Source organism: Alligator sinensis, unplaced genomic scaffold (assembly GCF_000455745.1).
Source record: "Alligator sinensis unplaced genomic scaffold, ASM45574v1 scaffold917_1, whole genome shotgun sequence".
Classification (NCBI taxonomy): Eukaryota; Metazoa; Chordata; order Crocodylia; family Alligatoridae; genus Alligator; species Alligator sinensis.
Genome location: NW_005841988.1, coordinates 1339895 through 1365048, shown reverse-complemented (window position 1 = coordinate 1365048; position 25154 = coordinate 1339895). Strand labels below are relative to the sequence as shown.

The window sequence follows — 25154 nt, the reverse complement described above, 5'->3', positions numbered from 1 at the left end:
TCAAGAGGGATGTGGACAACATTGAGAGGGTCCAGAGGAGGGCCACCCGCGTGATCCGGGGACAGCAGGGCAGACCCTACAATGAGAGGCTACGGGACCTGAATCTGTTCAGCCTTCACAAGAGAAGGCTGAGGGGGGACCTGGTGACCATCTATAAACTCACCAGTGTGGACCAGAGGGGGTTGGGGGAGACCTTGTTGCCCCTAGTGCGCCCCGGGATAACAAGATATAATGGCTAAGTTGTTGGAGAGTAGGTTTAGATTAGACATCTGTAAGAACTACTTCACAGTTAGGGCGGCTAGGATCTGGAACCAACTTCCAAGGGAAGTGGTGCTGGCTCCTACCCTGGGGGACTTTTAAGAAGAGGCTTGATGCCTACCTGGCTGGGGTAATTTGAGTCCTGTTTTCCTCCTGACCAGGCAGGGGGTTGGACTTAAAGATCTACACGGTCCCTTCCGATCCTTCTTCTATGATGACAGCCAATGGTGCAGGAGATGACTAGGTAACATGAGAGAATGGTGCTGCAGGAATTTAAAGATGCAAAACAGAGCACTACAGAGTTAGAGAATGGGCATGTGGCTAGCTCAAAATTGGTGGGTGGCGAGACAGTCAAACCTATCACAGTTAAGATAACCATGGTGCTTCCTTCGTCTATGTGGCTAGGGACAGACCTTACACACAAACCGGAGTGATCAGAAACTGGTTTAAACCTGTAACAGAACAGATGTTCAGTGCACATAAGCCAATCTGAAAATGTCTGAAACTGGTTTGAGATAAACCTGGTTGAATGTAGTATCAGACTTAACTGATCTGGGTCAAACTGGTTTATGTAATGTCTGCCCCAGACCCCTTTCTGGTTTTAGATAAACCAGAGTCCCCCAGCATCCTGGCCTGCTCTCTGGCTGGGCAGGGCTCTCTGTTCCACAGCAGGGCTGTTCCCTCCCCTCTGTTCCCTGGCTGGAGCTGTAGCAGAGACTGCAGGTACAGCAGGGTCTGTCTGGCTTCCCCCTGCCCTACCCCACCCCCTTTGCTGTTCGCTGCTCAGGCAGGAATCCCCCCCCCCTTCTATCTCCCACAGCACAGACCCCAGCCCCATGGACCCTATCCATGTAGTATGCTAGCTAATGCCACGGGGTGTCTGTGCATATGGGTCTCCAATTTCACTGGGACAGGCAGACAGAGTTTGAACTAATAGAGAGAGGCTATTGTTTTGCTGATGGGGTGATAAACAATCAACCTCCTGCTGGCTTGCTTGCCTGTCAGTTTGCTGCAGACAGTATGGAGAAGCAGGGAGGGAGATTAAAAAGCTCTGTATCATCAACAGATGCATGCACTGCACAACCCCCTTGCCTCAGAATGCTAGCAAGAAGCTGGGGTCTGGCAACGTTCCTGCCCCTTGAGCAGTGAGAGGGGAAAAGCCTGGGATGGTGCAGGCAGACCTCCCTAATCGGAATGTCCTGCCAGGGCCTGGCCATGCCCCTCTCAGCTCAGAAATGCATAAGGGAAGGGAGGGCTGCTCTAGCACCCCCCAGCTTCTGGCCTGAGCCACTGCAGGCATGTTTGAATTTTTTCAGTTCAGAGAGAATGTCTGTCTGGTTACTAACCAGTTCAGCATAGCTAGGTTAGACTAACCTGTAATGGTTGAATCATTTCAGGCTCAGGCTTCTTGAATGTCTGTCCCTAGCCTATAAGAATCGTGAAGTGTTTTAGTTGGAGTATCCATTAAAGGCAGAGCTGTGATTATGATATGAGGAAATCTGGGGATTCAGTGACTATGAGATGAAGAAATCAGTTGGACCCTTGTCTTTTCTGCTTGTTCAAACTTCACCACAGGTGTGATTGAAGGAAAGCTGTGCTATGTTTACCTTAAGGGATCCAGTGTGCTTCATTTCAGGGCTGTGTTTTGTAGAGTGCATCAGCAATGAGGCATGGGACTCTCCTTGCCATGGGGATTGTCAAAAGTGAGGTGGACTGTAAGGCCTCCTGGCACATTATGGTTTGTTACATTTATGGTGTGATTAGCATGTTGATCATTACATAAGTGTCAATAGTGCCCCACACTCCCCCAATTTAAGGCACCATAAAATGGCCAACCAGCCACAAATATATTCCATATATGATGTAAAACATTTTTGTGACTAGTTTGTACAGCACCTTAAATCGAACATATGACAGGTCCACATACCAGGGTTGTTTTAGGCCCAGGGCCAAGAATCAGCTAATTTGTCAGAATCGGCCCCCGACAGCCTCAGGTCTCCAGCTATCTCAGAGCTGCCCTGAGTCGGTGCTGAGAATAAGCTATGCAGGGCTGCTCTTTCTGCTGGGAACTTTTGATCCCTCATGTTTGGCACGCCAGCAGGGCTGTCAGGTCCAGGGGTTTAAATCCATCCCCCCCAGGAGAGCCCCTTGGCTTTGCCTGCCAGGTTCCTTTTGTTTCCTACAACTCATAGCAAGGCTGGTGGCAGTTGTGTAATGCAGATCTGTCCCTGATTCCCATAATTGTGTATTCTGCCATGCATGTGTGGAATGCCAGAAGGCATGATTGTTGGAATCAGGGATCCAATCCCATTGCACGATCATTTGAACATCTGTCAACAGCATAAGTGAAAGTAGGTAAATATCCATAGAATATTGTGGACGAGAGCAAATTGCCTATATAAGTTCAAGGCAATATAAAATGTAGCAAGTCTGGGGGTTGTCCCTGGAGAATCTACTCAGAGTTAGAATGTAGATTAAGCAATGGTAATGCCTATTTGGTTCAGCTTGCCGCTGAGCATGTGGGGGCACCCCTTGCACCCCCCAGCTTGACAATCGGCCATGGGGGGATTCTGGGTGCCCCCCCAGACCCAGGAGGCACCAGTTGCTGAGCCAGGGGTTGGGGGGGGGGGGGTCCCCCGCGCACTCCATGGTAGGCCCGGAAGTACTTCTGGTCCACTTCTGAGTCCACCCCCTTTCCCCCTGCACTCCTGTGGGATGCTTTAGCTGCCCCACTATCTCAGCGTTCACGAGCCACACCTGGTACCTTGAGATGCATAGAAAAAACATATAAAGCTGTATCTTGTGCTGAATCATCGAATCTCTCTGAATCTAATCGGAGGCTTCTGATTCGATTTGGAGAGATTAATGGGTCTCGTGATTCAATTCAGATTCGGAGAGTCATCTGTCGAATTGGGCCAAATCTCCTCTGAATCAAATCAATGACCAAAGGTTCGCACAGCACTACTAACTATTCTATACCCTGCTGGACTTTATCCTGCCCTACAGGCACTACTCCTGTATTCTATGCCAATTTTGGCTGTATGGGCTCTATCCTTGCCTTACGACACTAAATCACCTTGGGGCATTTATGGTGGTCTCCAGCCTCCCTCATTGCTACACTCATGTCTCATGTCTTTGCTGGACCCTCTGGACTGGCATTAACTTTCAGTCACTTGGGTCCGTGGCCTCTCTCAGCTTCAGCTCGCTCAGCCTCCTTGGCCTCTTTTACACTGGGTTTCCTTGCCCATTCATCTCTGGCTGCTGGTCCCCTGACTCCTTTGCAGGGCTGCTTGCTCTGTCCCTGAATTGGCTTTGGCCTACTCAACCCACAAGGTCCTAGCTCTTTGTAGGGTTCTAGTCTCACATCAGCCTCTAATAGTAGGGAGTCAGTGGTGAGTTCAGAGATGATTGAAGAGGCCAGTGCAAGATCTGCATGTTTACTGCAGACATGGCAAACAGTTCCAGGAGGAAGGAGTTGATTCTGGTGATGCCAGGTCACAGCGCTTTTCCTTCATCTCTCTCACCTATCTGCCTTCATAGTGAGGCAGTTGTACTCAAAATGGTTAATGCCTTATATCTGACAGCATCACTGGGAACACTTCAGTGCTTGAGTCTTAAGTATTAATGTTAATAACACATTTCTTCAGATTGGCCTTCAAGGTGTCCTTGAACCTCTTCTTTTGCCCACCTATAGGGCAGTGACCATTGGTGAGTTAGCAGTATAGGACCTGTCTTGGGAGCTGGTTGTCAAGTATCCTTATGATGTCCTGTCCAGCAGAACTAGTACTGTATAAATGTGGTTTCAATGCTGGTGGCCTTTGCTTGAGCCAGAAGCTGGCGTTCATTTTTCTGTCCTAATTGATATGGAGGATTTCCCAAAGACATCATCAGTAGTAACATTTTGAGGCTTTCCAGTGTTCCTGATAGGTTGTCCAAGTTTCCCATGCATATAAATAGGGTATGGGTGACAGCCGTGTGGTAGACAAGAAATTTCCCTTGGTTCCTGATGTCACGTTCATTAAAGATGTCCTGAGGAAGCACTGAAAGATTTTATTTGATGTTCAATATTGCCATCTTTGTTTACCTTTTTGGGAAAGGTGATTGCCCAACTAGGGGAAATGCTCAATGTTCTCCAGGAACTGCACTCTAATTGTAATATATGGCATAGTGGTTGGTTTGTTTGGGATAGGTTGGTAAAGCATCTTGGTTTTCATAAAGTTGACAGTCCAAGAATTTCATGTGCTTCACAGAAGCAGTCAGGAGTGACCTGGAACTTTTCAGTTGAGTGAGCACATATGACACAATCATCAGCGTACTGAAGATCAGTAATGGAAGTGTTGGTTATCTTGGATTTGGAACAAAATTGGTTGATGTTAAAGAGATTCCTATCCATGCAATACTGGATACTGACTCTAGGTGGAAGTCTGTCAGCAAGGAGATGTGGAATAGCTGCAATACCACCCCTGCAGCCATAACGCAAAACCTCCAGTATAAGAGCCTATAATAATCAAAAGCCGAAACCGGTTCAGTTGGGGCTGGGTGGTTCTCACCAGGCTCTCCCCAACTCCTACCCTTTTCTTCTGGCATTTCCTACTCAATTGATTCAAAAGAGTACTTGATTTTCCAGGCAGACAAGGTTCTTTGGGTAAATGTGGTCTCTTTTATTAGACCAACTAAATAATTAGAAAAATTGTTCTTCAATAGGTATGAGACAAGTAGGTGGGGGGTGGGGCAAGGGGGAATGTTGACCTGGTGATAGAACATAGCTGGTAAAATGTAGAGAAGTTACCTGAGGTTATCAGATGGCAGGTAGGGTATAATATGACACAAATCCAATGTTTTGAACCATTTGGAGGCCGATTTTAAGCCATCATAACAAGCTTGTATATCTGTTTGCTTCAGTCTTAGACTATGTTTAAACTAAGTGTGGTGTGTGTCCATATCCTGTGTTACAGTGCTCATGGCTCGGTTCCTTGAGTCATGGTGACAATTTGTGAGTGTGTTTTCTGTTTTGTATTGTGAGTTTGTCTTGTTCTGCATTAATTTTGGTGCACATTTGTCCAGAGAAACTGACTTTTTTTAACAGTGCTTTCATTTTTGCTTTCCCAGAGGAACTGCGCATGACGTATACTAGCTAAGATAAATGTCGTGCGATCAAGACCAGTTGGGGAATGATCAGAGTTGTGGTTTATACCATGAGGACACAGTAAATTGCTGATAGAATCTGTGCATTTTATGATATATCCCTAGCAAAGGATAATCCTGAAAGAAGTACTTTTTTAGTCGGAACGGAGGCAAAAAGCTATAGACATCTCTCTGCAGCATAGGTTTGAAGCACCGCATTTTTCTCAAATTATATGTATTGGGGGGATTGGTTTCTTTTATGGAAGTGAATGGCAAGGAAGGTGGGATTGGGTAGGGGAACGGGGAGCTGGATGGGGTGATGTGGATTGCTTTTGTATTTTGTGGGGGAGGGAGGGTTCCATAGGGGGAGCTGATTTTGTTGTATCTTCTTATTTTACTGTTTTATTTTGTTTCTACAATTTTAAAATCTTGTTTTACAAGCTGCCCTGAGCCTTTTTTTAGGAAAGGTAAATCTACTAAATGGATATGATGTTCTCAACTAAGGGGAACACTCCAAAGAGGTGAATACAGTTGGAAACAATAGCTTTATGCTTACCTAGATATAAGAACTGTAATCAAGATTATTAGGTGAAGCTGTGCATAATCTGTCACTTTCCACTGCTGGTACTTGAAAGTCTATGAAAGCCACTAAACATGATCAATCTCATCTTCTCATTCTAGCTGTAGGCCTATGTGGTTGTTCACATCTTGTCTGTTTTCCAGTCAGAGGGTCAGGACCTTTTCAGCTCCCAACACCCAGGAAGGATAGGGGGAAAGACCCTATTGACCTGGTTTCTACATGGGAAACAAGGGAGAGAGGCTCAGTCATCCTTCAGATGGATGAAGCACCTCTCTAAATCCTAGCACATAGAGGGGAAAAGAGAGATAATGAGGCTGCCTGTTCCTAGTCCCCTCCCTCCCAAATCAGTGTTTCTCTTTTAGCTGAGTCCCTCAACCTCCCTCCCGTCTTTGGGCACCCATTCCCATAGTCTCCCATCCCTTTTGTAGACTAAAATATTTCCCTTTGTTTCTTTCATACCCCTCTGCTTCATAATAACTCATTCTCCCCTCTCAGCATTCACTTGTCATAGCATTTTTCTGAATTATGCTCTGTTCTTGGATATTCATGCTACAGTTCCATAAAGGCAGGTTGCAACAACAGTATGCTTACAGATTTTTCTGAGTTTATGTTTTTTTGTTTGTTTGTTTTTGTGTTGTGTTGTGTTTTTTTTACAGGGATCCAGTTCAAATTTACTTCAGGGGTCAGACTAGATAATCTATTTAGGTCCCTTCTGACCCCTAACTAACTACTATGAAACTTTGGGTGGAGTTCAGGTTCACTGATCACTAAATCTCCTAAGCACTCAAATCATGTGAAAAGCTATCTGGCTAAAAACTCTCTTGGCTACTCTTTCTGCATATCTACACACTAATCCTGTTGGCATGTTAGCATTTGGGCACATGTTTAACAAAGAGCTTAATACTTTTTTGAGTAATGCTTTTAATATCAATAAGCCAATGGGTTTCAAGGGGCCTGAGTTTAGTTGGGACCAGGACCAAGTCTGAGTTTTAGGCGTGATAAAAAAGGATCAATAGAATGTATTTTAAGAACTGCTGGTTGATTGATTGATTGGGTTTTTTTTTGGTTTTTGTTTTTTTTGGTGAGGCTTGCATATTGGAAACCCCTTGCTATAAGAGACCCCGCCAATTTGGGTCCCTAATACTGTTCCACACCATAACGTGTAGTAAATTATAAGGCAATTCAAGTAAACGCATGGATTTTATAGTACTTTTATAACTGTCCTTTAAATAGAAGGGGTTTCTGAACCTTACTTCTAGCAGAGCTGGCATTCCACAGTTTGTAAGCTTAAGAAGCTGAAAAATTATTGAGCGTATTCAGCTTTGCTGCTATTGAAGTGCATTCCACAAAAAAAGTTATTGAATAGAAAATACCCCACTCTTCGGGAAATACCTGAGCACAAATGTATCTCTTCCTTATTATGTATGTGCACCTATATATTGGTAGATGATTACATATTTTTCTGAAATAATTAATTGGCATATTTTTTCCTACACATTCAGAAGGTAGAGCATGATGGCACCTTAGAGATTAAATGGTGTAGAGAGGCTTGAGCTTTTGTACACAACAGCCTACTTCACTGCATAATATGAATGGATTTCATGGGTACTTGTAATAAGAGCTTACCTTCAGAGCTTGTCACCATAGCCCCTTCTGTGGACTTCAGGGATTACATCAAAGAAAAATGCCACTACCACACAGCTCAATAGGAAATTGAGACACAGGATTCTGTCTCAACCCATGGTTGCTTTATAAGGTGTAATAATAACCAGGGTTGCCAACCCAAGGACAGTTTTTGTTTTGTTTTTTTTTTTTTTTAACTGGTAATCTACAAATGTTTTTCTGACAGCCACTTTTTTTTTACTGAAATGTTATACATAATGCAAGTGAAACCGTTCAGCCAGGCCCTGGATGGCAGCAACAAGGGTCATGTTCAAATTAGGGGTATAATATCCACCATAGTAAACAAAACAAAGTTTAGTTGTCAGTAAAAAATCTGCAGATTATCACTTAAAAAAAAAAAAAATTCTTGGATTGGCAACCCTGTTTGACTACAGAAATGGTTTTACATTCTGATGTCCTTATCTCAGGGCTCCCCCAGTCAGTGCCATACCCTGATACCCACAATTGTACTTTGCATCATGTTACCCCTTCAGCCCATCCCCCTGCTGGCTTTGCTACAAGTATCTTGGTGTGGGCCTTCATCTGCCTCCTGTGTACCCTCCTACCCTTACTGTTCCAACCTGGCTGCAGTGGCTTCCTCCCTATATCTTTGAAGCAAGCAGCTCTTAGAGGCAGAGGACAGCCAGAAGAAAAAGAAATACCATACTTTCTTGCATGCAACATTTATTTTTGAGTGGCAGAATGAAGAGAAAACTTTTGTCCATAGCTATGTCTGCAGAGACAGAGCCTAATATTCAGCTGACTCACCATCCCGGTCCTACTTAACTAAAGTTGAATCCCTAGCTGCTGCTGAAGACTAGTCTCTGGAGTGGATCTGTAAATTTAAAAAGAGCTAAAGATTTTACAGGGATGTGAAATAGGAGGAGAGAGACCAGGAGCAGCTAGCAGACAGCAAAATTGTCCCTAAGAAAAGTTAGCGTGATTAGTGATCAAGACTATGAAATGGGAGAGACGATCATTAACATCTGTAGGGTGAAGAATAATGAGCCATTAAGTCAACTGATTCCTTCAACTGCCTGGTCTGTAATACCATAGAACTGTAGAGCAGGATCAAAGCAGGCTGCTTCTGTCCTGGGCAGAAAGTCAGTTTGGCCACTTAATGCACACACAGTAGTTCTGGGGGTCTGATTTTGGGGGAAGTGTGTCTTTTACGTGGAAAAAAAAATACAGTAATTTTTGTGAATATGGAGTGACTTTATACCTCAGCAGAAAACTCTGTACCAAGATCAGTATTTGTTAATAAAGGCTGTTTGCAGATGTTAAAAAACAAAAAACAACCCCCCCCCCCCATGTTTTACTTTAAACTCGGTCTACTCCCAAGCCCAGCACATGCTCAGAAGAGGCATCACATTAGTTGGACCCGGCTGGCCCAATGTCTGTGTATATATAGGGCAGTTTAGTGGGGCTTTTTTGGTGCTTTTATTTAGTAGCTTATTGAATTAACTTCAGATAAGTGCCAAAAAGCTCTGCAGATGTGCCAGTCCATACAGATGGTGCAGAGCCAGGTCGAAGTAATGCACTGTTTCTTCCAGTAAAGCACGGGTTTTTTTGTTTGTTTGTTTGTTTTTTTAACATCTGCAAGCAGCCAAAATGCACAGTGATCTGGAAGAAGTGAGCAGTTCTCCAACTACTGGCCTGTTCCCTGTACCTTTTAGGCAAGCAGCTCTTAGAGGCAGGGGAGCACCAAAAGAAAAATAAATACCATACTTTCTTGCATGCAACACATCCTGGAATATGATCTCACCTTATTGTTGAGAGGCAGAGTGAAGGGTTTGTACACGTCGTCTTGTTTTTCTCTCTTTCTTTCCTGGTTTGTCACATGTCTAAAGCTGGGTTATTTTCAGGGCTTTTCTCAATCTGGATTTAGGTGGGGGACAGGGATCAAGGCTGAATGTACAGCAGAGGGCAGGGCATCTCAAGATCTCAGCACAAATACAGACATTATAGAGAGGGTCAAAACCCCCGATAGATCTTGGATCTGAAGGGAGAGGGGTTCAATTACAGCAAGAAAGGCAGAATTTCCTAGAGAAATCACACAATAAGCTTGCATCTCTTACTAGAGCTTAACTTGCTGTTGCACTAGTTTGGATAAGTTTGAACAGGTGTTGGGGCCTACTTGGCTCCCCAGGCAGGCTCAATGGGAAAAAATAAAGTTGGTAGACTCTGTTGATCGTAAGAAATACTGTTTTTTAATTACCTGTATCTTGCAATTTTTTTTCAAATGTTACCAAATTTGGGATGCTACTCTAACCAGCACCACCATGAAGCATGCCAAACTTAAGGGCAACTGTAGTGAACTCATGAATTTGTAAAGCTCTTAGAAAAGTGAACCTCTATAAACAGGAAGGTGTTTTTCTGGGAAGTGTAATATATAGCCCGCTTATCTCAATGTGATCTCAACTGACTGAACACCTGATGGAGGTTAATATAGTCTGAAATGATAGCTCTTAAAGATCCAAATTGCTTCATTCACCCTAGTGGGTATATTCATCCCACCCTCCTTTAGGGTATTTTAGAACCTGTGGAACAACTTATTGTGAGAGAAGCTCTGGTGTGAATTTACAGCAGGGCTACAATGCTCCTGTCCGTGTGTTTACCTATCATAAGGGAGGTACCTTGCCTGTCAATGAAGTTGGGGTAAAGTTCGTGTCATTTACTGCAAGGCCATAACATGTACAAGTTGCTATGGAGGGGGTGACGTACTTGTCAGCTTACCTGATTATGTTTGCTTGTGTAATTATACATGGATGAAGCATGTCAGTTACTTCCTTTTCATATTGTTTTTAACAACGTGTACTTGATGTGTCCTTCCAGCATACCTGTTCTCGGCTCCTTGCACAAACTCACCCAGATGCCAGCTCATGTAAGGTGCAAAGACAGGGGTTTGAACATGTACAGATGGAGAGGGTTCCATCAGATGGAAAGGGAACAGAAGGAATGGACAGGTCCCTCCTGATACTGGTTCCCACAATGAGGGGCTCAAATACCCTCTAAATGTCTTCCAGGACTTTGCTTACGTTAGGGAGCAGAGAAAATAGTTTAGAAAACACCAAGAATGCAGAGAACACTCATGTCCTGACTCCCTTAAGCAGAGGAAAGAAGAAGCAGCTGCTTCCATTAGGGAGGTACAGAAGCCATGCATTAAATTGGGGTGATGTCTTTCTCTTTATAACAACATATGTCCTAAAACACCTAACTTCCTTTGCTGCTACAGAGAACTAATTGAGTCTAGCTCCTGTCCATAACCTAGTCAGTCTTTTTCTTTATTGTTTGCTAGTTGTAGACAGAGAAGCTGGGGCTACTTGCCTTAGGTTACTCCAAAGGCTATGTCTGGGTTTCAGAATTTGGTAGTCTGTTCTTGGGAAGAGGGACAGGTTTGGTACCTGGTATTTCTAACAGGAGCTAATCTAGGGTCCCAGTGAAAAATTTGCTGTGCTTTCATACTTTTATACCTTATACTAAAGCATTTCATACTTTAGAGAAGGTCAAAGCAGACTGTTGTAGCATTGTGGCTTAACACATAATGGCCCTTGTCACTAGAAACTCCCTCTCCCCCATCTTTATAACTGTTTTGTGAAAGAGGAAGGAAAAGAGGAAGCCATCTAATTTGCAAATGGAGACTAAGGAGAAATCAAAGCAAAGTTCCTAGATGTCTAGTTAGGTGAAGGACATGGTTCATACCTGATTTGCAGGCTTGCTCACTTAAAGCTTTATCTAAGAGTTTTGGGACAATTAATTTTAGGATTTATAATAGTTCAGCAGATAGAACACAACTGAGTAGTGATAAATCATTAAATCCTGAAAGTATAGTTTTGTTGCCTTGGTCATCATCAGGCTCTCTTTTTAGAGGGTACTGAAGTGCTCTGGTTTCTTCCCTCTGGCCTGTAAGAAGAAAATGTATGTAATCATACAGTCTAATCAAGACGCTTGTGTACAACACAACTTCCTTATACTATCTGGTCATTTATAAAGTATGTTTTTTAGTTGCACCACTTCTAGAAATAATTCAACATCTCCTATTGTAGAAACTGGGATATAGTGGCAGAGTGGTTTAAGGCCGTTTTCCAGTATCTAAAAGGGGATTAAAAGAGGATGGAGATAATTTTTTTTTTTTCTTTATGACCGTAAGAGAGAGAACTAGGAGCAATGGCCTCAAATTTCAGCAGAGAGAATTTAGGTTGAAGATAGCAAATTTTCTTGCTACATAGGTGGTTAGGCACTAGAAAAGGCTGCCTAGAGAACTGTGGAATCTTTATCCTTGGAAAGTTTAAAGAACATGTTAGACAGAGGCTTGTTTTAGTCAGGGAAGATTCTGCAATGAGCAAGATGCTGGACTAGATGACCTTGTGAAGTCCCTTCCAGCCCTACTTTCTTATGGTCCTAATGCATCTTGCTGTGGTTTTAGAAGTATGATTTTAATCTCTGTTCTAGGCTGAAGGCTGCCTCCAGTTGGCTTGGCTATAAATGGGTACATGGTCCTTCAAGCTAGGGAGTCAAAAGCCACTGAACATGATGCTAGCTTTGTTACTCCCTTGTGTGCCATTCACTGGTGTGCCTCAGGCTTGGGCTAACCTTTGATTTATTGCAGTTGCTCCACTACAGATGTTTATAACATACATGATTTGGGCAACATCCTTCTAGTTATACTTGTGTTGCAAAACTTGTGCCACCATTACTATTAAATGAGTGTTACAAAAGATTATACAAATTTACCCAGAGTTCTTACTCTGAATGTTCAAGAATTTTGTGTGTGGTGTTCAACTTTGCAAAACTATCTAATCATAAATGCATTTAACAAATGTTGACACTGTTCATTCTATTTCCAGGATTATTTTATTATATATTATCCAGTAGGGCTGTGCAAAATTTTGCCGCCTGTTTTGTTTCAATGCTGTTTCGACCTCAAAACAGTGAAGTCGAAACAAAACAGGCAGCCTTGAAACAAAACAGGGCAGGAGAAATATTTCAAAAAATTTGAAACGTTTTGAGTTTTGACCGTGAAGCTGGGGCTTGCCTTCAATGCCTTGCCTGCAGGGAACAAGAAAGTAAAGTAAGGAGAAGCAGTGGGAGGAGTGGAGAAGGTGGGGGGTGGGGCAAGGAGTGCTCTTATTATTGACTGTCTAGCTGGCCAGTGACTTTCACCCTTCCCTGAGATCCCTTCCAACTCCAGTGCTCTGGGGGAGGGATGAAAAAACTGCCAACATTTTTTTTGAACTGCCCTGCTTTCTGCCTTGGGTGACTTACTGAGCTGTGTGTTCTAGCAGTTCACTGTCAGACTACTACGGCTAGCAGCACTGATTTTTCTAAAGGATTCCCTGCTTGCTATCCTAGCAAGAGGGATTTCAGAATACCTGTACCTTTTTCTTCTAGACGTTCATTTTCTTACTATATTAATTGATTTATTCTTTTGAATTTTATACTTGTATTGGATAGTATTACTATAGAATTTAATTTATATAGGAAAGGAAATACATTTCTATTTTATTTCTATACATTTAAAGCTTTGCAGCATATCATACATTATAGAATTTATATAGGAAGAAAGATATATTTATATTTGGTTTTATACGTTCATTCTTTCCACCACACTTACGCTATTGAATTTATATAGGGAGAGAGATAGATAAATTTCTATTGGTTTAATAAATTTCTTCACTGCACCACACCTACATTTTTTTTTTTTAATTTATATAGGAATGCAAATACATTTATGTATTTGTAGAAAAGGAAGACATGAAACATACTATAAAGTGTGGTGGAAAGGCATGTGGCCTAAAAGGGATGAGGCTGCTACAAGCAGCAAGGAGAAGGGAGCAGTGCCACTACCTGTATCCGAGGCTGCATTCCCTCCACGTGAAGCAGCCATAACCCCCCCACCCCCACCATGATGACAACCACAACCAGCAGCACCAGCACAGCAGCCTACTCCACCCATATTTCACTTCCCATGCTGAACATTCCAGTACCAGAAGAAGAGCTGGCAGTGCCCTTGCAAGGGAAATTCTGGGGAAGGAGGGGGAATCACCTGAGTTTGTGCTTGACACCCCTCAAGTTTCCCTTCGAGCCAGGTCTCCTTCCCCAGAAGGCACCTTGAGGAGGTTGATGTAGAGGTGGAGGCAAGCAGTTCAGCTGAGTCTGCTCCTCCTCTTACTGTGTCTCTGCCTGCTGAGGAGGGGGGAAGTGCAGCAGCATCCCAAGATGCACTCACACCCTAGAAGCGAGCGGGTAGTGTGGTCTGGGATTATTTTGAGCTGACAGATGATCCCATGTACGCTATCTGCCTGCACTGCTGAGTCAAAAAAAGCCAGAGCAAGGGAACAAAACATTTGAGCACCATGGGGATGCTGATACATCTCCACAGGCACCACCCCCCTGCCCTTGCTCATCCTCAGCCTGGCACCAGTGGGAGCATGCCCAAAGGGAAGTTCCCCACTCACTCCAAAGCCCCTGTCCCCCCAAAGCAGAAGCAGGCCACCCTGGAACAGTGGGGGGAAAGGTGGACAGAAAGGGGGGTGCATTCCAAAGGCAAGCGAGCTCACCCAGAGCATTGGGGAAATGCCTGCTGTCGATGGACAGCCATTCTCCCTAGTTGAGTGGCCAGGGTTCAGGCGGCTCGTGGCATTTGCAGTCCCATCATACCAAGTGCCCACACGCACCTCCTTCATTAGGATGGTGGTGCCATCCCTGTATGAGGCATGCCAAGCATACTTGAGGGAGGAGCTGCACAAGGCAGGTCCGCAGGTGGCCTTACGCTACACCTCGGACATCTTGAGCAGTCAGGGTGGAGATCATGCCTACCTATCCCTCGCAGGGCACTGGTGTGACCAGTGGGCTCTTCTTCAAGCTGAGGTGATGGATGAGTCCCACAAAGCAGCAGAGATCATGGGGGCAATGAACCACTTGGTGCAGGGGTGGCTCGCTGGGCAGGGCGAGCTTGCCCGCAGGTTCATGGTCACCAACAATGGGGCCAATCAAGGTGGTCTATGATGCCAACTTTGTTGGCATCCGCTATGTGGCACACAAGTTGCAACTTGTTGTCAGGGATGCGTTGGAGGGGGGACAGGGCTGCCGGTGATGGCGCTGCCACTACTAGCAAGCTAATTTCGAAATGCAGGAAGGTGGTACGCTACTTCCACTGGAGCAGCAAGGGGGGCAAGATGCTGTGGGATAAACAAAAAGAGCTGAGCATCCCACATCACAAAATCACGCAGGATGTGGAGACTTGGTGGAACTTGGTGGACCTCCACATACCTGATTCTTGAGAGGCTGGTGGAGCAACAGAAGGCCATCCATGAGATGGCCTTGCTTGGGGAGATTGGGATCGGCGACCCCCTTAACAGAGTTGAGTGGGATACCATCTCCCAGATCTTGGTGATCCTCAAGCCCTTCCTCAAGGCCACTGAGAGCCTCAGCACTGCTGATGCCCTCCTTAGCCAGGTGATCCCCATAGTGAGAGAACTTCAGAGCCAAATGGAGAGCTTCCAGGGGATCAGTGTTCCTGGTTGAAGCAGGCTGCTGTCACCAGACGTGTAGGCACTTGTGAGGCGGCTGAAGGAGGGCATCAGGAAATGGCTTGATCCCTTGCAGTCCAGTACAGTCCACATGCTGGTCACGATGTGTGACCCAAGGGTGAAGGGCACTGTATGCAGCAGCCAAACCCTGAATCAGTGGATGGAGCCACTGGTAAAGAAAGTCAGGGAGTCAGAATGGTGGAGGTGGGGGGACGTGAAACAGAGGGATTCACTGTTTCTTGCTAGCACACCATCCATGAGCCAATCTTGTCCTCCACCAGAGGCACTGCCAATATGGGCTAAGGGCATGACCTATATGGTGGGGTCCAGAGCCACCAGACCCCAGCTTCAGGCAGGTAGCGCTCACACCTTGGTGGCTGCCTATTTTGCCGAGGATGTGGAACCACTGGTTTGCGACCCCTTGGCCTACTTGGCAAGCCGCAGCCAGGTGTGGCCAGATGTGGCCACAGTTGCCCAGAAAAAGCTGTCCTGTCCACCAACCAGTGTTCTGAGCGAGAGGGTGTTCAGCATTGCTGGGAATGTAATGACAACCCCCCCCGCCCCCCACACACACACACCTGCTTGGATGCTGGTTTGGTAAAACAGCTGGTGTTCCTGAAGGTAAACCTCCTGCTGCTGGGGTTCCTCAAGCTCCAGGTGCAAGCAGACTGAATGCCACCCTCCTCACTCTGTCCATACCTATTTCCTTTTCTCATTTTTTAAAAAAAAAACCAGGTAATGCCCCACTCTCAGCTGGAGGGGACACTGACTGCATCACCAGGGGAAAAACATATCCCTGCTGAGCTTGTTCTCCTGCCAGGATGAACTTGGAGGTATGGGATGGGGCTATGGGGAAGGAGGAAGCCCTAGGTCCTGGGCTTGACCACTAAAACTGCACCCTGCCAGGGTAGGAAGGCCTGGTGGGACTGCTGGCAGCGCGGCAGCCGTGTATATGCCAGGACCAACGATCCCCTGGTGAAAGGCAGGTCGGAGGCATCATAACCTCCAGCTAGTGCGTGCATGCATACAGTCCTGGTTGAGGAAAGCCCAGACCTATCATGTCTTTGACAGGCCTGATGCTTGCTGGTTGCACTGCTATTCTGAGGCTCCTGGTGTGCTCGGTTTAGCTGCCCAGGATGCCAGCTTTCGGGCTGAAAAACCTTTTGTCAGACTGAGGAAGTACCTGCAGTTGGTTTGTCTCCTGGTCCAGGATGGAAGGAGTAGTAAAGAAGCCAGAGGCCTCCCTGGCATGCAATGCAGGCGAGAAAGCCAGTCAGTGAAAATGGAAATGGAGGTGTCGGGGTGGTGAGGGACAGGCTGCAGCAAGGGGTGGGAGGGAAAGGGGGATGTAGTAGCGCAGGTAAAAGTGCAGAGGTATCTGGGGAGTCAGATGTCTGGTAGGTTTCAGTGTGTCAGAATTCCACTGTCTAATCTGTATTGAGTCCATGAGTCTCTACCTAAGAGACTGATGAAGTGAAGTTCATAGGCCCAGCTGTGAAAAGTGGTTTGTAATTTGTTCCCTTTCAGGATCAGGCCTGAGAGACTGGAGGCAAGAGTGGTTTTTTTTGGTGAGGAATGTGCCCCCACAGGTAGTTGGGTATTGTTGTCTTTGATAGATTCTGGTGTGCAGTTTGTGGGGGTACTGGAGGTAGTTGGCAGGTTTTCTGTTTTGAGCTGTAGGAGGTTGGCTTCCATTTTGGTGATGAGGTTAGGTGCTTGTTTGAATGTACAAACCACTTTTCAGAGCTGGGCCTATGAACTTCACTGCATCAGCCTCCTAGGTACAGAAACTCATGGACTCAATATACACAGTGGAATTCTGGCACACTGCAACCTGCCAGACATCTGACTCCCCAGGCACGTCTGAACTTTTACATTCCTCTTTCCCCCCCACTTCCCCACCGCAGCCTGTCCTTCACCCCCTGATGCCTCCATTTCCATTTTCACTGACTGGCTTTCTTGCCTGAACTGCATGCCAGGCCAGCCTCTGGCTTCTTTACTATTCCTTCCATCCAGGAGCAGGAGACACACCACCTGTAGGTACTTCCTCAGCCTGACAAACAGTTTTTCAACCTGAAAGGTTCCTGAGATATATTTCTCTAACTATTCTGTTTTTTTTCATAATAAACATATAAATATTAAAAAAAAAAAAGATAAGCCATCACACACACCACGAGTAATATATATCCAACACAGCATCTTTACTTTTTGCTGTCAATTCCTTTATAACAAGAAAGGCTCTTTGACAGTTCCGTTTGGCTACCTTGGATGCTTCTGCTGCTGCTGGTGCTGGCTGCTGAGTCACCTATGTTATTTTTACCTGCCATCGTTTACAGTGTTGGAATGAGCCAAGGCTATAGGGGAGGAGGAGACCTCACTGGGTCATACTGCCTTGTTGTGCAGAGGCCCCAGTGCTAAGAAGGGCGCACCTGAACACACACACACACACACACACACACACACACACACACACACACACACACACACACACACACACACACACACACAGTTCCTACTTGAGAGGAAAGAAGGGCCTGACAGTTCTGTTTGGCTACCTAGGATGCTGCTGGTGCTATTGGTGTTGAGTCACCTATGTTATTTTCACCTGCTGTCATTTACAGTGGTGGACTGAGCCGAGTCTGTAGGGGAGGAGGAGACCTCACTGGGGCACACTGCCATGTTGTGCAGACGCTTCAGTGTCAGGAAGGGCGCAGCTGAACACACAGTGTCACCTACCCATGTTACGAGTTTTGCCTGCCTGAGGCCAGAAGTGCAGGGCCCCAGAACCCAGAGTCCCCCTGCACCTATCTCCTTGACAGCTGGCAAGCTTTGTGACTGCAGTAGGGTCTGGCAGGCCTGCAGTAGTTTTTTTTCACTGCCCTGTGCCCTAAAACAGACATAGCTGGCAGGCTTCATGGTCACAGCAGGGCCTAGCAGCCAGGCCTGCAGTAGTTTCCACCCCTCTCTGTCCCAAGACAGACACAATTGCACAAGCACCCATGTCACGAGTTTTGCCTGTCAACAGCCAGAGGTGCAGGGCCCCAGAACCCAGAGTCCCCCTGCACCTATCTCCTTGACAGCTGGCAGGCTTTGTGGCCTCATCAGGGTCTAGCAGACCTGGAGCTTTTACCCTGCTGTGCCTCAACACATACAGTGTCACCCACATGACAAGTTTTGCTTGTTCTCAGCTTGATGTGCAGTTTCCCTGAACCCCCAGCACCTATCTGCTTGAAACTTGGCAGCCTTTGTGGCCTCAGCAGGGACTAGCATGCCTGCAGTTTTGACTCAGCTGTGGCTTAACACATACAAGTGACAAGGGTTTTGCTTTCAAGACTTTGGGGTGCAGTTTCCGCAAACCCCCTGCACCTATCTCCTCAAAACTTGGCAGGCTTCATGCCCTCAGAAAGGGCTACCATTCCTGCAAGTCATCAAACTCGGGCCAGAAATGACAAAGTTATAGCCTGTTTTGACCTTCCGTATTATATCCCACGGGCAAAATGTCGAAACAGGCTCTAAATGGCGAACTTGCTTCAACGGAACAGAACAGAACGGAACAACCATTTCGAATTGAAACAAAATTGGCAACAGAATGCTGTTCTGTCTAGATGCTGGGCGAAATGGAACACTGCTATTTTGCACAGCCCTATTATCCAGTACACAAGCCTGATGAGAGATTCTTAAAGATAAGAGACTTCTTAGTAACTCTCAGGGATTAAATGTTTAAATAACACAGTTTTTTTATGTTAGATAACAGGACTCCTAGATTTCACAGCCTGTTCAAACTTACGTTGCACTTTTTTCAAGCTTTTTTAGACTATCTGTATATTAAAGTGGCATCTTTGTTAGCCATTTATTCTTCTAGATTAGATGTCTTTTCAGGCCTCTCTATTCTTATTCTTAAAGAGATCTTCAGTATTATGCTGAAAATGGGTTCAGATTTCATCTGTCACAATATATCACACTTCCCCCCTGCCCCTGACCTCGCATTCATCCAGAACAGTCCTAGTTACATCCCTTAAATCTGAAAATTACCTAGTGGGGACTGAACCTTTTAAAACATTGAACAGGTTATTTGTTAGTCATGAGGAACCTACTAGTAAACACACACTTCCATGTTGATTAAGCTATTGCTGCTTCCTGTTTTTTGGACAGGCTAGGTATCTACAGGGAGGGTTTTCCCTTCATTCACTGATGTCCTTTCACAACATGTAAGACAACTTACCATAATGGGCCCATTACTGTGTAGAAAACAACTTTTGGATTTTAAAGAAGTAAGAAATCCAACAAAAATTGTAGTGGAACTAAAAGAGCAACAGAGAATCTTCAGAAGACTTGGGGAAAAAATAATTATTGATACCAGTTAGTTCTAATGTCCACTATATTCCTGTAGTAAAACAGTGGAAAAAAATCACTAAACAAGAGAAGATAATGGAAACATGAGAAATAATGAGAAATGTGAATTTATGAACAAGAAGGGCCAAATTTGGCACTTGCATCTTTGGAAATCCAGTTGAAGTAAATAGAATTGGATGGAAATGTATCAGAGACAGAATTCAGTGATACTTGTGAGATTTGGTTTGCATTTTTCAATTGAAAGATAAAAGCAGTGCAAGAAGGTGGACATCCAGGATTTGGTAATATATTATAACAATTTGGGAAAATGGAAACTAGAGTGGAGAGAGGAAGGGATAGCCTTATAATTCAGGCACTAGGCTGGATATTAGGAGATGCAAGTTGTCTTTTTTGGCTTTGTTATGAATTAGCTGTTTGACCTTTGGCATGCCATTTGGTTTCTTGGCCCTAAGTTTCTCTGTTTGTTCAGTGAGTTGCGAGGTTTATTTCACAACTGCATCATGAGATACTCAGAGGATATTAGGGCACAGTAATTTTTATTTCTTATTATGATGACACTTAGCAATTGAAGGAGGAACTTTATATGCAAGGCTGATTTGTGGTAAGGAAACAACATGGCTTGAAATACACTTCAGATTTATATTTGACGTTAAACAAGAATTAATTTAAAAAGGCACAGTAAATTCAAGCTAAGAGTGACAGCATCTGTTAATCAGGAAGAATTCTTTGTAAGCAAGCCCTACTTACTCTGTTTCCATATATACGTAATGGGCAGAACAGTGTGTGGCTGGAGTTTGTAGTATTCTCAAATGGCAGGATATACATTTGAAGGGTGTGTATGCAATAGCTGGTTAGAACAGTACATGAACTAATGTACCCCCAGGCCAAGACTATCACACACGTGGTTTGAAAATTAGGGATCTGCAAAATGGATATTTATGCATATTCCCACTCCTATCAAGCAGAACCATAATGGGCCCATTATGGAGCACACCAGAACTCCTATATTCTGGTTCATAGTTTCCTGGAAATGAACAAGTCTGTAGAATATCCTCACTCCATATCTATTTTGTTGCTGAAAATTAATTACATTTTACTAGTTCTGTGGTAATTTTAATTATCTTTGTAATTGTAAGTCCTCAAAACCAGTAAAAGCTCTTTTATATCTTAAATATTTCCAGCAATATTAAACTTCTGGAGATTAATCTGTTTTGGTGTTTCTTTTGTCAAAAAGCATTTGGGAAAACTTTTAATAGCGAATAGCAGAGTCACTTTTTGAATTCTGAGTATTTCAAAATCTGCTGGGAATGTCTTGGGCAAGACACATCAGAGAAACTCTAACCTAAGATATAATACAGCATTTAAAGTCTTTATTGGATTGTTTCAGGTTAGTGTGCCATGGAAGAACCAGTCTCTTATTCGAAAGCTAGTTTCATTATAAGTATGGAGAGGCTAGCACTTCTCTGTAATACTGTGTGTTTATTGTTAAATTTAATTTTATTGTTTACATTTATAAAATATTGCTATACTTCTTTTTGTTAGGTCACACTGAAAGTACTCCTGATACTTAAATACTAAATCAGTGGTTTTCATAGATTTCATAGACATTCGGGCTGGAAGGGACCTCGGAGGATCATCAAGTCCAGCCCCCTGCCCCAGGGGCAGGAAGTCAGCAGGGATCATAGGATCTTAGCAAGATAAGTATCCAAATGTGTCTTGAAGGCATTCAAAGTGGGTGCTTCAAACTGCCTCTGGCGGCAGTCTATTCCAAACCTTGGGGGCTCAGATGGTAAAGAAGTTCTTCTTTATGTCCAGCATGAGTCAGTCATGGTGGAGTTTGTGACCGTTTGATCTTGTCATCCCTTGGGGCTCTTTGGTGAACAGACGTTCCCCCAGATCCTAATGAGCACCCCGATAAACTTATAGGTGGCCACTGGATCACCCCTGAGCCTGCACTTTTCAGGACTGAAGAGTCCCATGGCTCTCAGCCTCTCATCATAAGGTCTGTTTTCCTGACCTCTGATCATGTGTGTGGCTCTCCTCTGCACTCTCTCAAGCTTCTCCACATCCTTTTTGAATTGTGGAGCCCAAAACTGGATGCGGTACTCCAGCTGCAGCCTCACCAAGGCCGAGTACAATGGGAGAATGACGTCCTGAGATTTACTTGAGAAGCATCTATGGATGCAAACCAGTTTTTTGCTCGCTTTACTAGCCACAGGTTCACATTGAAGGCTTATGTTCATCTTGTGGTCAATCATCACCCCCACGTCCCTTTCATCTGTAGTGCTAACCAGTGTAGCCCTGCTGAGCCTATAAGGATGCTGCAGGTTTTTCCTCCCAAGGTGAAGAACCTTGCATTTTTCGGTGTTGAACACCATCAGGTTCTCATCCTCCCATTTCATGAGCCTGTCAAGATCTGCCTGAATCACCCTCCTGTCCTCAGGTGTGGATACTTTACCCCAGAGTTTGGTATCATCGGCAAACTTGGTCAGTCCACTTCTGACACCAATGTCCACTTCATTTTGGGGGCCCCCACTGGTGACCGTGCACCAAGACGATTGGCTTCCGTCAACCACCACCCTCTGGGTCCTACCTCAGAGCTAATTCCCCAGCCAGCAAATCGTGGTGAGGTTGAGGTCGCAGTTAGCCAGTTTTGCCAAGAGGTGATCCTGGGATACCAGATCGAAGGCTTTTTTAAAGTCAAGATATACAACGTCAATCTCTTCCCTCTTGTCCAGGTGATAGGTCACCTGGTCATAAAAGGAAATGAGATTGGTCAAGCAAGACCTGCCTGCTACAAACCCATGCTGGGTATCCCTCAGGATATTGCTGTCAGCTAGTCTGTTAAGGATGGCCTCTTTGATAATCCTTTCCAAGACCTTTCCCAGGGTAGAGGTCAGGCTGCTGGGCCTGTAGTTTGCTGGGTCTACTTTCCTCCCTTTCTTGAAGATAGACACGACATTGGCCTTCTTCCAATCTTCAGGCACTTCACCAGAGCACCAGGAGTTCTCAAAGATCCATGCCAGGGGCTGAGCTATGATGCTTGCCAGCTGCTTGAGTACCCTTAGGTGTAACCCATCAGGGCCAGCTGACTTGAAGATATCCAGCCTGTCAAGGTGTTCCTTCACGTGGTCAGCTTCGATGGAGGGCAAGGAATCTCCCTCCCCGGCCTCCCTGACCCACAGTTTTCAACCTGTTGTCTACAGACTGCTAGGCTTCTGCCTGCAGACTATGTTTAAGGGGCCCACAAAAGATGACTATGATCAATCAAAAGTATGTGAATACCCACACTTACAATTTAAAGTGGTCTGCACTAGAGGTGCACTGATAAAGATTTTTTTGGCCGATACCAATGGCCAGTTATTAATGAGCCATATTGGGTGATACTGTTTTGATTGATGATATGCAGCCCTGAAGCTTAGAGAGCAGTATACAGCTGGTAAGTCTGTTGTGAGGAAGGGACAGGGGAAGGGAACATGTACGAGGGGGCAGTTGAGGCTTCTGCAGTGATGGGGAGGGAACGAGGCAGGGGCAGAGGCAGGACAGGTGCTGCCCAGCCGGGGCATATCATGGGATGGAGCCATGAGTGGCTTGTCCATTCAGCATGGGAGGGGGTGGCTCCTGCCACTGTATGCACCTTGGGGAGTCAAGGGGAGCGTTTGCCCACCAGATCTGCGTGCGGGGTGAGGGTGGGCTGCTGCTGTGGGCTGGTCCTGGGGGCGGAGATGGCACTGGACTTTTCTTGGCAGGGGACTGGGCCAGGGCTGTGCTTGGGGCGGGTGGTGGGAGCACTGGAGGCGGGGCTGCGGTGAATTCTGGGGTGATGGTAGCCCACTCTGTAGCCACCTGGCCAAAAATAGCAGATTGCCAATAATGTAAGTTTTCCTTGCATCACTGTCAATGCGATACTGACCGATGTATCGGAGCACTTGTAGTCTGCACTTCCATTCTAAATTTCCAAAGGGATCCACAAATGAAGAATGGTTGAAACCACTGCACTAAACAATAAGAGTGTAGTAGTGTAGTGATTTTGGTATGGCAGGCAAAGGGCTTCTATTGATCTGCAAGTAGAATTCATATTCTGTTGTTTTGGAATTTCATGCCTAGTAAAGGTTCAAAATTCAAAATAACTTTAAATATACGTTAATAATAGCTGAATTCTATATTAATATTTTGCCACAATATAGTTGTTAATTTAAGTGGTCTTATTTTTAATACTTATGTTTATTAAGGATGTAATATTAAGGTTCCTTAAAAAAGTGTTTATAATCATATACAAGGTAATCTTTGAACATGAATTATTGCATACCTCTAATTATTTTCCATTCTATAAACTTAGTTGTTTTCCCATATGATCTCTGTCATATTAAAACTACTGTAATTTTTTTTCTTTTCTGTGTGGCACGTAGTTTGCCACAAACTAGATTATGGAAGAGTAATGGGTAAAATTGCGCATATCAGATTTTACATAGTGTAGCATAAAATGTACCACTTAACCATCCTCAGACAAAATAATACTGAGTAGATCATAAATGTCTTGTAAGTAAAACAGAATAGGGCTGATCCCTTTTCAGTCTGTATATTTCCATGTGTACTAATCTGTGTATTTTAAAGGGAAAATTATTAACAAGTTTAGTAGAAAATTCTTGCCATTCACGTTAAAGTCTTGACATTTTTAAGTAGTTATGAAAAATAGCAAACCAATGCTTTGAAGCTGGTGACTGATTTCCAAGTTTTCTATTTGCATTTTTAAGAAGCTGCATTATATTATAAATTGCTTATGTAACAATTGCTGAAAATGGGAATTTAACCTGTTTCAGACATACGGTGTGAAATTTTCTGTTATATTTTATGAAACTCCTAATTTTGCCTTTTGGTATTGTACAGAATGGAGAAAATGATGAGCTAAGAGCAGCCCATGAAAAACGCAAGAAGAGGCTGCAGATGTTACAGACCAACTACAGAGCAGTAAAAGAGCAATTAAAGCAGTGGGAAGAGGGTTATAGCAAGTAAGTTGCATAGCTCATTAAAAATATTTTATCTAAATATTAAATCTGAATGAAACAATTACATAGGTGTTCTGAGAGTCTGATTCAAATCAAGTAGTCATTATGTGATGATCTTTTATTTATCTTTTATTAAAGTAGAGTACCTGACACACAATCATATGAGAAAATGTAAAGATGAAATCAAGATTAAAATGTAATGAGCTGATATCTTTACTTATTTTGTTTAAGATCTCATTTTGAGCTTAACTACTGGACAAAGGTCTGATAGGGTTGCTTATTATGACTGCCTAATTCCCCAGTGGATTAATTTGATGACTGTGTGTTCTTTTTTTTTCCTTTTTCTATGATGGAAAAATGGATGGCTTTTTGTTACAAACACTTTATAAAAGAACTGCATTTATTAAATAACGTAGAGGTAAATAGACATCCAGTGAAATATTATAAATAGTGAATGTTAAAAACAAGATTTTAGGGTAGACATCAGTTAATGGCCTTCTTAAAGGAAAAATATTCACAAAACAGAATATTCTCTTTTTTCAAATGTATACAAATATATTACTTCTGGTTATCCTGGACATTTTTAAATCATACTACAGTAATATATCTTTTAAAACAAAATAATCAAAATATCAAAAT

At 44.1% G+C, this 25154-nt stretch overlaps 1 protein-coding gene across 1 annotated transcript in view; it reads left to right on the top strand.

Annotated features, from left to right (window-relative positions):
* CNTLN (centlein) overlaps positions 1 to 25154 on the top strand; it is a 383712-nt gene that overhangs the window by 182671 nt on the left and 175887 nt on the right. The window contains 1 exon segment of the mRNA XM_025201267.1: positions 24397 to 24518. Within this exon segment, the coding sequence (XP_025057052.1) occupies positions 24397 to 24518 (122 nt within the window).